The 14,037-nt window shown below is 46.0% G+C and overlaps 1 protein-coding gene across 1 annotated transcript in view; it reads left to right on the plus strand.

Annotated features, from left to right (window-relative positions):
* CUBN (cubilin) overlaps window positions 1-14,037 on the plus strand; it is a 1,111,275-nt gene that overhangs the window by 324,671 nt on the left and 772,567 nt on the right. Inside the window, exon 26 of the mRNA XM_069211549.1 lies at window positions 1,167-1,323. Within this exon, the coding sequence (XP_069067650.1) occupies window positions 1,167-1,323 (157 nt within the window). The remainder of the gene's footprint in view (window positions 1-1,166; window positions 1,324-14,037) is intronic.

Raw genomic sequence — 14,037 nt, forward strand, 5'->3', positions numbered from 1 at the left:
CCCTTACCAGTGCTTAATTTGAGCTGGTGGTTGCCAGTGGGGGGCACCATCACTTATTTTTGAGGGCTAGCACTTATTTTTCTGCATAAAGCAATTACTGCAAGCAAAGTATTCAGTGCTCGCACATTTAAATGCAGCAGCTGCATGGTTTAAAGGAGAGCTTTGGGCACTCGCACGTTTTTATTTGCAAATTAACCACTGACCCTTACAGTCTCATAGGACACATATTTGACTGCACACACCCAGGTGTGGTCTTCAGATCCCCCTCACAAATTAAGTTTCCTGGAAGAGGGAGGAGCTGATGACCCGCTATTTCCTGTTTCTCGTTGCCACAGTGCATTTTCTAAGTTGAAGAGTTAATGCATATGTTGCAGAGAGTGCCTTTTCTTAGTAACAGGGCTGGAGGTTTCCGTCTACCACAGGCTTTGCCAATGAGGGTGCTCACTATAACAAACCAGTGTTGTGCACCTCTAACGATAATCAGGTTTCTTAACGTGAAACACTCTCCAGAACTGCTTAAAGGAAAATACAGACTTCCCTAGCAATACCTCCAGTATGTTTTACCTTCGCATGTTAAATATTCCGCAGTGTGGTCATGTTATGATCAGCCTCATCCACCTTTATTTGAGTTGAGCAGAAGACAGTATGTACCAATGGGTATGCATACGTGTCGACATTTTTCAGTTTTAAGACATCTTTCACCTTCTTCAGATTCTAGCACTGTTTAACTAAAATTCTATACTTTCTAGTTAGAATTTGATATTTTTGTTTTGGTTTCTCCCTATTGTATATTTTAGTTTCTCTATATAGTGTATGCTCACGGGGAAGCCTTCATTTGATAACGTCTTCACCTGCCCAACATATTGCCTCTTCTCAGAGATTTGGCTAAACATAAGGAAACAATTGAATCAATGAAATTATTTTTAAAAACATGACAAGAGTTTTGGGGATTTGTTCAAAGATGAAACTCTCTATAGTTTTATTAATATATTTTATATAATAATAAAAAGATGTGTAATGTAATCTGGTGCTCATGTAAAGTGTTATAATGTCATTGGGTCACTTTCATTCTATATAAAACTGCAAAAACATAAATGATTTGATCTGTAATAATGAGCCAGTTAATGCACTTCTCAAATAACACTTGCCTTGGTGTGTTTTTCAAGGTGTATAATGGAAACAATACCAATGGAAAACTTCTGGCTAAACTCTGTGGTGATGAAGTACCAGGGCCAATCCATAGCACCACAAACAGCTTGTTCGTGAAACTGAGAACAGACAACTCGTTTGAATATGGAGGCTTTCTTGCTACCTACAGTCACAGTAAGTACCTTTCATTATCTCCTTACTTGCTGCCACCTCTCAACATACACAGAACAAGGTCACCTGTCATACTGACGAAATTCTTAGCTTGTGATCCCAATGCAGCAGAACCTTGATGCCACACATGAGGGGTGGTTTTGTAACATAAAGCAGAGATTTGCCTTTTCTGTGTGATCATCCAGATTAGTCACCATTTGATGGACCTACATCTCTGTGCAGTTTACCCCTGCTAACAGATTAAATGCTTGTACTCCTCCTTTCACCATGGTAATATGGGGATACTCCTAGTTTTCATATTTAACTTACTTAGATGTCCCTAGATATTGTACCATATAGTTCCAAAATGACCCCTAAAATCTATTTTCACTGTAGCAAGGCAGGCTGTTCCATATGAAAACACTGGGATGCAATATCAAATACTAATATTGAATCTCAGGAATGTGACTAGCTACAAAAATAATTGAATTACTTTTAAAAGTTATTAAAAACCATTTAAATTGAGAAGTCAGAATATTACTGAATATTTTTAAAAAGTTACATTTAGAAAGTTAATGTTTCCCTGTCTAAAGCCTCTGGAGGCCCATTTGCATTTGCTTTTTTACTGCTGCCAACCAGTAGTTAGCATCTGAATAGTAGTGAATAGGTTTGAAATTCCTTCTAGAAGCAAACAATATGTGGAACTAAAAGGAGCTGAGATGACTCCTTTGAATCTCAAAGAATATTACAAATCCTCTTTGAATGTGAAATCATGATTGACAGTTCTTTTCTCATTGAACCCTTGGAGCACACTTCAAAGAGGCTTCACTGTCACATGGAAATGTTAGCTGACACCTAGACAGGGCCCTTCCTTTGGCTTCAAGGTAGGCAGGTCTCAATTTAAGTGGGCCTCGTTTTGACATTACTGTGTCAACACCTGCTTGACAGGTCTGCTGAGTTTACTTGTTACACTTATGTTGCACATCAAAGAAAGGAAATAGGATGCCAAACCTATTCTTGTGTATCCACTGTATGGGTGCAGAAACCTTACATTTTATTCTACAGGACCTCTGTCTCTGGATTTATTAGCGGTCCTGTGGCAGCTTAAAACTGGACTTCAGTGTTAAATCTGGGAGGACACTAGGATTATCATACCAAGCGTATGCACAACTCTCAAAGCCCAGGCTTAGTGTGACCGAAGACTTTTGCCATATTGAAAATGACCAAATTTGGTAGGGTTAGTCCCTAGGAACTTTGCTCCATTAGTTGGGTTGTGCCCAAGGGTCATTACCACCAACCAGCTTGTGCGAGGCATAAATTTGGTATCTCCACTCACCTACGCCAGAACACCCCTGAACCTGTGGAAAAATAAAAGAGGACTGAACTTGCTTTGCGAGACCCGAGAAGAGTCTAGAAGGCTGGACCTGCACTCCCTCTTGTCATTTGGCTAACCTCAAGTTATAGCTTCAGGGACACAACAAGCTACAAGAGGTCTTTTTCTGCAGCTGTTTAGCAGACCAGTGGCAGCTGGACATGGTCTAGACCCTGCCATTGATCTCTGCCTGATATCCTTAACCTATGAGTGCTACCCCTGGGGTCTCGGAAAGAGGTGTGGTAAAAGTGTACTCCTTTGGCAAATTGGGACTTGAAGGAGAGAAGATAAACTCTTCCGTCCAGGACAAACCTGGTTGGTGTATCTGACGTATGCACCACCGTGGTCAGCATCAAATTATGCCTAGGTCCTGTACTACCACGACCAATGATTATCATTGGCACTTTGTACTTCTTGGCACTATTTCGACTAAAAATTCAAAAATTATTATCTCTGCTTCCCCTTCTTGAATTTTTGGTCATTTTGGTGTCACTTGGTTTATTAAATTGTACAATAGTTTCGTAATTCCTATTGGGATTTTTATTGTATTGCGTTCTAACTTTATTATTGTTTATTACTGCATAAAAACTTTATACAGTGCTTCTAAGTGAAGCCTCTCTGCTCTGTGCCATAGCTACAAGGGCTTTAAAATCAGGGTTATTTAGTCAATTTAATGGCTCACCTGACCAGGATTGTGATTATTACTTGAAGTGGGTTCTTACACCCCTCTATTAAGAACCCAGTTTCACATAGGTCCCTTTTGGTATGCCATAAACTGATATTTCATCTTGATGTACCATCTCTTAGAAAAACTGTTTCTTTGGCAACTCAAGAAGCTGTTTTGCTGTAACATCTCCATTTATGCCTCAAAAGAATAGTATGAAGCCTTGCAGTATTCGCTGTAATTACATCAACTTCATTTTTATGTAATTTATTTTGCATTTTTCCGCATCATCTTCTTGATAGCACTTGATAATGATAAAGAAGAGAGTTTTTTGTTCACATTAGAAGAGTGTCTCCATAGAAAAAATCGGAAATTCTTCAAACTTGTCTCTGAAATAAAATGTGTTTTTGAACTTATATTAGAAATCTACAAAGAGTTATACAGTTAGATTCACACAAAATGTGTTTAAGATTATAATTATTACAATCAGCTGTCTTTATAACCTTGCTGTATTCATTTCATTGAGCTGACCATGACCCATGCAGTCAAATGCTGACACTATGCAGCACTTGTTGCATGCATTCCTTGACTTTCCCCATCACAGGGCAGCCCACTATTGCAGTTTCCTCTTGTAATCTTCATGAATTTTTCCCTTTCCCTGTTCTACCTCCCCTATGCATGTAATTAATTGGAGCTGGAGCCTGCACTCATTTTTGGGGGCCTGTACTTAATTTTCCTCATCGGATATTGACCACGAGCATGAGAGGGAAAAACACACGTAGCGAAAAGACAGAGGAAGAGAATAATTAAACAACCAACACACAGGGAGAAGGCAGGGACCGGCAAGAGTTACTTAAAGGGGCAGCAGCATCTGGTAGTACTAAAGACCCCTGAGGTTTAATCAGGACTACGCAGCCTTGGCATTCGGCCCTGATTTCTAATAGCACTGCGGAGCAGAGCTTTGGGAACTGGTACTAACTCTATTACAAACTAAGACCTAGGCCAGATGTTCATTGTTTACTCACATGGCTTATTTTCTCACTCGCTACACCCATCGTGTGTGATTTCCTTTTTGTCCCCACTTGCATAAATCAGCCTGCTAAAAAGAGCCTTTCTGTACCTCTGATTCTATTACCTGTTTTCTGATATTTCCATTGACACGAGTTTGCGTCTTTTCAGTTCCTTTCCTGTGTATGTGACAGAATTCCAAAATGCAGCATTGGCCCCACCTCTTTGTTCCCAAGTGTGCCCTGTCTTGCAGAATGACTGATGTCTTGCAATCCCTGTGGAACCATCACTTCTCACCTTGGATTCGTATATCATTGAATCACTGGTGCAAGCACTCAGTGGACTATCTTCACGAAAAGAGGATGTAACCACTACTTTGACAGCTAATAGTCCTCTTGTCAGGATCAGTCTTGCTGTTTGATATGGAGGACATAGTAACTTTATTTTCCTCTCATGTATGACAGTATAATGCTGCACAAATATAGTTTATTGCATATTGTTCGGGTTAAATCAGTTACAGTTTAATTCATATACTTTCTACATACCGAGTTTATGACAAAAAAAACACAATTGAAAACATCGTAATTATTACAGCAGTCATGGACTATTGGAAGGAAAATATTGTTGAGGAAAACATGAAAATACCTATGGAATGAGACTACGTACCAACCACTAATATCCAGGAAGGAAAACGTTTATGTAAGAATGTTTTTAAAGATCGAAGGAATACATATGAGGGTAGTCTCTCAGAGTTCAGTAGCAAAGATGTTCTGAAACTAAACGTACGAGCACAATACAATCGCCTGATCTTTCGGGACACTTCGGGAAAACTCGAAATACTATAATAATACTAAATACTCTAATGAAGTCGAGACTAGTGAAAGATTCAACCAAGTGCATATCAAAGGGAGAGGGCTGCTCTCAAAAACGCGTTATTTACTCATACTTCAGCTATTTTAGTATTTAAATACCTGCACAAGCACTCTGCAAATCTTCCAGCAGGTTTCCCTGTTTTAAAAATTCTTCCAGTGTGAACAAGCCAGGCATGTGCAGTAGTTGAGGCACGTTTCATACACATACAGACTTCTCAAAAACCTAATACAAAAAACGTGATTTGGTTTGATTCCCACTACATATTTAAAACAAGCATTGGCAAAGCCAATAGGTCTGGCACTTGCTGCCAGCTGTCAATGTTCATTTTGTTTTGTAATTGTTTGCCAAACCATTATTGTTGAAAAAACTGTTGAATCCTTGTCAATCTTAAAAAAACGTCTAAAAGCCGAAATGCTGTTTTAGGTCTCAAAAAGCACATATTACCATAGTGGCCTGTAGCACTTAAACCAAACTACTTGGTGTGTGTATTTGCTCCTTGTGAAAGAACGGAAGGGTGTCACTCACAATGAAGTTAGCTAATAGCTGAAGTGAGCTGGCCCACTGTCCCATGTTGTGTGCTGTAGTTGGAAGAAGAAAAATGTGAATGACACAATAAGAGGCCACTGGTTTAAAAAGGCTGATTGAAAGCCCTAATACGTAAGTATATTATGCACGTGATATGATTAAAATCAAAATGTCTTGTCTAACTTCAGACCTAAAAAATGGCCCTTGCATATGCTCTCTGGTGTAATGTGTGTTACTAGTACGTCTGCAAAAAAGCACCAGATGTTTACAGTGCAGAACTTTCATTTCATGAATGGTAGTTTGTGGGTCTTGCAGTTTTGCTTTTCACATTTGCATGACTTGCACTTATTTGAGCACATATTCTGAAAGAGAAATATTGCTGTAAAAGTGTTCAGTAGGGGTTTTCTACAGCAAATCTACTATTAGTAGATTCATTGTCTTGGTATTCGTTTGTTAACGTGGAAAACCTAATTATGTTCATGGAAATTGCAAAGTTTTAAAACAAATTCACAAAATTGTAGAGAAAATATTATCACCCATTTTCACACTCAAGCTCCTAGAGGTATCCTGTAATATCCTTTATAAATGGACTTTGCACAATTGCCTCAAAATGTGTTTCTCCTCCCTCACTTAATTTACCCCTACCTCAAATAGAAGTAGTGAATGCTAAAAAAAACAAAGGGGTATTGGGAGATCTAGGTGTCTCTCAGTGACTGCTTAATTTGTGTAGGTGGTTTCCGGTGCTGGGCATCGGCACTTATTTTTGAGGGCCGGTACTTAATTTTCTGCTTCAAGCATATACTGTGAGCAAAAAGACACATATGGGAAAGATGGAGGAAGAGAAAAAACTAAAAAGATTCACAAAGGGAGATAGCAGAAAGGCGGAAGAGTGAGCTGAAGGGGCAGGGAGGGGCTGTAAATGGATTAAGAGGACCGAGATGGCTTCAGGATTACGCTACCTCAGTATTACATACTCGCACATTCAATTGCAGCAACCATGTGTTTCAGAGGAGAGCTTTGGGCACATGCACATTTTCATTTACAGACTAAGCACTGCTCAGAGAACAGAACATGAATTGGAAAAGCCTGCATTTCAAGACCCAGTGCTGGTGCTGGATTTTTTTTAATAATTTTACAATTTAACAGTACTTGCCTTTCACAAGAATAAAGATACAAAATTACATTTATTCTTAAGACCATACCCATAAAAGCAAGATATTTTTGGAACAACGGAAAAGATGCATTCCTCACCCACCCACTGTAGAATGTAGGTTTTGAGGGACAATTTAGCTTTGACATTGCTGAATATTTCCATTTAGAGGGAAGATCTGGAGAACTACTCCCGGGTTTGAATTGCACTGTAAAGTCTAGTCCCTGAATGAATACTGCCACTTCACGGGACTTTAGGCTGTCTGCACTGTAAACTATGTCCCCAAAATGTATAACCCAAACTTCTTCAGGAACCCAAAAATGGCAAAGTACCTTTGCACTGCCATTGCCGTTTCCCGTGCTTGCATAACACTTTACTGGTGACCAAGGCAAGTAGCTATCACCCCTCTCACTCTTGTTAGCTAGTTCTGACCTAGTTTGTTTGGAGGCATCACTTTGATCGCGATCGCTATATCCCTGCCTCCAGCCAGTGCCTTGAGCACCCAAGAGGTAGAGTGCCACTTGGAGAGTGCAATGGTGCTTCTTACATCCCCGGCTCCAGTTGATCAGTCCAGGCTTCTAGTTGAATATTGGCTGTACTGGAGATACCACGGTGCTCGGATGTTCATTCTTAAAGTTCTGTTATATTTATTAGTTCCTAGAATGACTTTTACATAGTCTAGATTCTCCCATTCAACAGTGGTCTGGACTTTTGGCTGGAGAGGCGAGACCTTCCCTGCTAGGTGACAAGTACATCAAAAGTCTTTGTGTTATCAGGCGTTATTTAGTTTTAATAACCAGACACGTAGTGTCTGTAGCGCATCCGTGAGTGGATCAGGCTGTTTTACATTTTGGCTACTTCATGTTGATTTAAAGTTTTGGCTACTAGAGGCAAAACTAAACACCCCTAGGCGAGCAAGGGCCCACTTCGACAATCTCTATAAAGTGTCATGGTAGTTTACTGTTGAAAGTAAATTCAAAATATAAAATTTTTTCTTGCATGAAATGATATCTGTCGTTTAATAAAACTTTTTTGAAAGTTTCTCCCTCTGACCACTATTGACTAGATTTGCAAGCAAAATGTGAGAGCACGGCTCTGTAGCATCTTCAGCTTTCGACCTCCTATCACTAACAACACCATTAGAACAAAAGCAAGACACTGTGCCTCAAGCCTTACTCTATAAATACATTCACTGAACGTTCAGAATTGCCAGTATCATGGTGTAATGCAGGACACCAGTGATGGACGCCAGTCCCACCGTACAAACCTCTTTTATAACTTCTGAGTAAGTTGCTGGTCAAATCAAACTCTATGCTACACGGATCGAATCACGACTCTGCAAGGACATTTCTTTCAACTACTCCAGTCTCTTTCTTTTAAGTCCGAATCTACGGTCCCTTCCCAGTTTACTCCCTTGGTAGAGAGAACAGAAGCTTTGCCTTCCGGTGATTTTGATCAAAAGACCAAAGAACCTATTAAAGGTCTGCTGTACCTCCTTGATAAGGTGACAGTTACATTGCCACTTTATCTACTCCAGATCAGACTAGTGTAGTTCCTATTCAGCTGTGCTCATGAAATGCATTGTTTATTGTTCCCAAATGCCTTGGCCCTGACTTTGTTTCGAGATAGAACAACCGCAGTTCATTATCATAATTCCCCAAATCAGTGAATTAGCTTCTTCTGTTCTTTCAATACATGGTTATTGAACTCTGTTCATGCTTTTGCCTTTTGTCACACAAGTAACTGTGATCACTGCCACTACCTTGTTCGGGTTGAAATGTGACATTTCTACATTAGAATATACCAGCATATTGTCTGTGGTGGCTGTGGACTGTCTAGAATGCTACCACTCACATCATTACTTATGTGCAGGACGTGCATGTTTATCTCAGTACTTTAGCACTTCACAGTTACAATTGCAGTAGATCTTCACAGTTTATAACATAAATAAAGACTAAGGTGGTCATTACAACCCTGGCGGTCGGTGTTAAAGCTGCGGTAATACCGCAAACAGGCCTGCGGACAAAAAAAGGGAATTATGACCGTGGCGTAAAATGCCAACAAAGACAGCCACTTTAACACTCCAACTGCCACGGCGGTACAGACAAGCAGTGTGGCGGTCACCGCCAACAGAAAGGCGGAAGACAATGTACCGCCCACAGTATCACAACCCACCAATCTGCCACCTTTTCCGTGGCGGATTCACCATGGAAAAAAACACGGCAGAAACAGCTTTTGCAATGGGAAAACGCTCACCTTAACACACTCCACAAGGAAGGAGGGCACCATGGAGCCCGAACTACAAATACTCCCTGCCCTTGTCATCCTGCTCCTGTACGATCACCAGCAACGTAGGCGCCAAAGACAACGGTGAGCACTGCACCTAAGACATAGGGGAGGCAAAAGTCAGGGATACACACACGCAACACCCCCACCCCCAACCCGACCCTCACCCACTACAACACATACACCAATGCATTTCCAAACAGCACAGTAACAACCCTCAACCCCCCCTGGAAGAATGCAAAGACAAAAGGAAATCAGTTCAAACATTGTAACGTATCAAAATACAGTGACCTACTATATACAGATATATATATACACATTCCAAAGATATACATCACGATTAGTAGTGCAGGTATGCACATGTCAATGTCCGTGGAGCACTGGGCCCAAAATGCATGGGCAAGGCCCACACTAGATACCTGTCCACAAATGGAGAGAACACTGCAGGGGCATCAGATAGAAATACAACAGGCACCTCAGGGGGAAGCGAAGGGGGGGCACCTCAGCCGGATGACAGCACCACGCCATATCCACGACGGGGCTCCATGCCCATTGATGTATCCTGGGGAGTGCAAAGCTACAGTCTCTCAAGTCTCTACAGTAGGTGGGTTGCCCACTGTTCCATCCTGGGGAGTGCAAAGCCACAGTCTCTCAAGTCTCTACAGTGGGTGGGTTGCCCACTGTTCCATACTGGGGAGTGCAAAGCCACAGTCTCCCAAGTCTTTACAGTGGGTGGGTTGCCCACTGTTCCATCCTGGGGAGTGCAAAGCCACAGTCTCTCAAGTCTCTACAGTGGGTGGGTTGCCCTCTGTTCCATCCTGGGGAGTGCAAAGCCACAGTCTCTCAAGTCTCTACAGTGGGTGGGTTGCCCACTTTTCCATCCTGGGGCGTGCAAAGCCGCAGTCTCTCAAGTCTCTACAGTGGGTGGGTTGCCCACTGTTCCATCCTGGGGAGTGCAGAGCCTCAGTCTCTCAAGTCTCTACAGTGGGTGGGTTGCCCACTGTTCCATCCTGGGGAGTGCAAAGCCACAGTCTCTCAAGACTCTACAGTAGGTGGGTTGCCAACTGTTCCATCCTGGGGAGTGCAAAGCCACAGTGGATGCAGGTCTCCACTGGTTCTGGAGGGGGAATGGTGCCCAGAGTGCATCACGCTCCCCGTGACGGTCCCAGTTCCGTCACTGTCCCAGCTGCACATGGGCTAACGATGCTTGATTTGGCGGTGCTTTGCCCTGTTCAGCAGTCTTCACCATGGCGGTCTTTGCCCTGTTCAGCGGTGCTTGCCTTTGCTGTCTCTGACCTGTTCAGTGGTGCTTTGCCATGGTGGTCTTTGCCCTGTTCAGCGGTGCTTTGCCATCGCGGTCTTTGCCCTGTTCAGCGGTGCTTGCCTTTGCTGTCTCTGACCGGTTTAGCGGTGCTTTGCCATGGCGGTCTTTGCCCTGTTCAGCGGTCTTCACCATGGCGGTCTTTGCCCTGTTCAGCGGTGCTTTGCCCTGTTCAGCGGTCTTCACCATGGCGGTCTTTGCCCTGTTCAGCGGTGCTTGCCTTTGCTGTCTCTGACCTGTTCAGCGGTGCTTTGCCATGGCGGTCTTTGCCCTGTTCATCGGTCTTCACCATGGCGGTCTTTGCCCTGTTCAGCGGTCTTCACCATGGCGGTCTTTGCCCTGTTCAGCGGTGCTTGCCTTTGCTGTCTCTGACCTGTGTAGCGGTGTGTGGCATTACGGTCCCTCAGTGCCCAGCGGGGCTATGGCTGCCGGGGTCCTCCAGGTCACTGATGCTGGCGGTGGTCTCCGGACCAGTGACGATACTGGTGCCCTCCAGGGCACTGACTCTGGCGGTGGTCTCCTGACCAGTGACGATACTGGTGCCCTCCAGGGCACTGACTCTGGCGGTGGTCTCCGGACCAGTGACGATACTGCTGGCGGTGGCGTCTCTCCGTCGTGCTGCTCTTCCCAGACTTTGGAGACTTCTTCTGCCCCTTCACCACCTTGGGAGGAGTCACAGCTGACTCGGCGCTCCCCCGGGACCCTTGTGAGCTGTTTTGCCGGCAGGAGTCTTCACCCTCTCCCGTCGGCCACTTCCCAACTTAAGGTGCTTTACAGGGGGTGGACTGGCAGTGCTTTGGCTCCGTGTCACACTGGCTGCCCTGGTGGGCGGTGCACTCCACACACCTTTAACATGCACCACTGGTACTGGACTTTTTTTGGCTGAGGTGCTACTACGGGACCTATGAATTGGAGGGGTGGGGGTGGTGGGAAAGAGGTCAACGTCGCTGAGGAAGAGTTTCTGACGAACACTGGGATGGGTAGCTGGAGGGGGTCTGGGAGTGGAGGAAGAGGAGGTGGTTGTAGGAGGTGTAACTTTAGGTGATTTGGGTGCAGGTGCAGGTACTGGAGGCTGTCGTGAGGTGGATGGATGTTGGGTGTGTGGGTGCCCGCATTTGTGTACTTTGGGAGGGGGCGTCACAGACACACTGGGAGTGGACACAGGGGACGTGTAAATGGTAGTGGGGGTGGTGAGTGAAGGTGAGCAGGGTGTGGTGCTGGGTGTTCTGGTGCGAGTCCTAGTGCCTGTAGATGTAGTGCATGCAGGTGAGAGTGTAGATGAGACAGGGAGGGAGGAGGGAGACGACGAGTAGGGGGACACAGTGGAGGCAGTGGATGTTGCTGTGTCTGTATGTGGGTGATACTTGTGTGAGTGCCTGTGGGTTGTGTGGTGCTTATGTTTGCCAGGGCTACTTTTGTGTGGTGAGGTGTGTGCATGCTTGTCTGATGGTGTGCTTGGGATAGGCTGGGGTACAGGGGACTAGGTCTGGGTGGAGGAAGTTGGAGGGGGGAGGCTAGACACAGGGACAATGGCTGCCATCAGTGCTGAGGCCAGAGATTGCAGGGTTCGATGAAGGGCAGCCTGACCAGAATGAATGCCCTCCAGGAATGCATTACCGTGTTGCAACTCCCTTTCTACACCCGGGATGGCATTCACAATGGTAGATTGCCCAACAGTGAGTGACCTGAGGAGGTCAATGGCCTCCTCACTGAGGGCAGCAGGGGTGACTGGGGCAGGGCCTGAGGTGCCTGGGGCGAAGGTGATGCCCACCCTCCTGGGTGAGCGGGCACGGAGCGAAGGCTTAGGGGCTGCTGGGAGGGCGGTGCTGTTAGGGGGGGTGGCGGCTGTACCTGTAGAAGGGGGGCACAGATGGTGCTGCCACCGCAAGGGAGCTCCCATCGGCGGACGAGTCCGTGTCGCTGTTTGGTGATCCGGTGACCGACGTGAAGCTCCCCTCGCCCTCCGTCCCACTGGTGTATTCAGAGTCTGTGGTGTGGCCCTCCATGGCCATGTGGGATGCAGCTCCCTCATGCTCCGGTGCCACTCTACCTCCGCCTGATGATGCTGATGCACAAAAGAACAGGGAGAGAACAAAAAGGGGGGGGGGTCGACAGAAGAAAGACAGGTTGAGTGCATGGCTTACCGCTACCGTTGGCAGACAATACAGACACAATAGCCCCCTGCACTACGCCGTGCTCTTGGCCTCTACAGATGCAATTCCTGGGATCTGGCCTACATGGCTATGGTGGACATCTGCACACATAGATGACACAGGGGCATGTATACCTGTACTTGGCACTCTACAGAGGTGGGGTGGAGTGCCACATGGCCCGCATTCCGGAGGGGCCTAGCCTACGTAACTCGCCCTGGCCTAGGGAAACCCACAGCCCTCCTCCCCCACCCAGACCACTCCACTGCGCGCAAAGTCCGCAGAATGAGAGTGTACTCACCCCCTTGTGTCTGCTGTGATGCCCTCAAGCACCCATCCAACTCAGGGTAGGCCACGGCTAGGATCCGGAACATCAGGGGGGTCATGGTGCAACAGGCACCCCTCCCACGTTGGGAGGCCATCCCCAGCTGAGCCTCCGCCGTCTTCTTGCTCCAGCGGCGAATGTCCTCCCATCTTTTACGGCAGTGTGTGCCCCGTCTCTGGTGGACCCCCAGGGTCCGGACGTCCTTGGCGATGGCACGCCATATGTCCTTCTTCTGGTGGGTGCTGACCTAAATGACATGTACAGGGGAAGAAGAGAAGTCATTAGCAACAGCACCGTCGAAGTGAGTGGCCCCCATCCCTACCCTTGCCATGTGGCACATGCATTCACAGTTCTTCATGGTCGCTGAACTCTGCCCCCTTGCTACTGACATCCAGCCCTCTCCACTCAGCATAGCCCATACAACGTGCTCCATGTGTACTTACCTGTTTGTCTGGAGGACCGTAGAGTAGCGTGTACTGGGGGAGGACCCCATCGACTAGCTTCTCCAACTCCTGAGCAGTGAAGGCAGGGGCCCTTTGCCCAGACGCAGCAGCCATTGTCTCTTCCAGACCGAGGTCACAGCAGCACTTGCAGTGTAGGTCCTCTCCTGTCGAAGATCAGGTATCGAGTGATTGAACAGATAGAAAATGGCGGTCACGTCCGCGGCGGTGACGTCCGCGGCGGTGCGTCTCATCACCGCCGGCGCACTTCATCATTGACTCCTGGGACCCATAGGGTCCAATGTTAACCAATGCAGCATTGCGCCGCGGTCTACGACCGCCTACCGCGACGGTGTACAACGCCAGCGCAGATACCTCACATCCCATTGTCCCACTTTAGAGGTCAGGCAGCTGCCATTTCAGGGGCCCACATGGCTTCATTTACTACTGCGTCACACATACCTAGGCCTACACTCAACACACATACAGGAAGAGTTTTGTATTTGGTGTTGTGTTCTGTGTAGCTGTGGGTACATACCTGAGAATTTGTTGACTCTGTGGTCGCTGTTGTGCTTCTTAGGCACCGTCAGCTGGGACATTTGAGGAGATGGCGGAATCCTCCGG

The sequence above is a fragment of the Pleurodeles waltl genome, chromosome 10 (assembly GCF_031143425.1).
Source record: "Pleurodeles waltl isolate 20211129_DDA chromosome 10, aPleWal1.hap1.20221129, whole genome shotgun sequence".
Taxonomy (NCBI): domain Eukaryota; kingdom Metazoa; phylum Chordata; class Amphibia; order Caudata; family Salamandridae; genus Pleurodeles; species Pleurodeles waltl.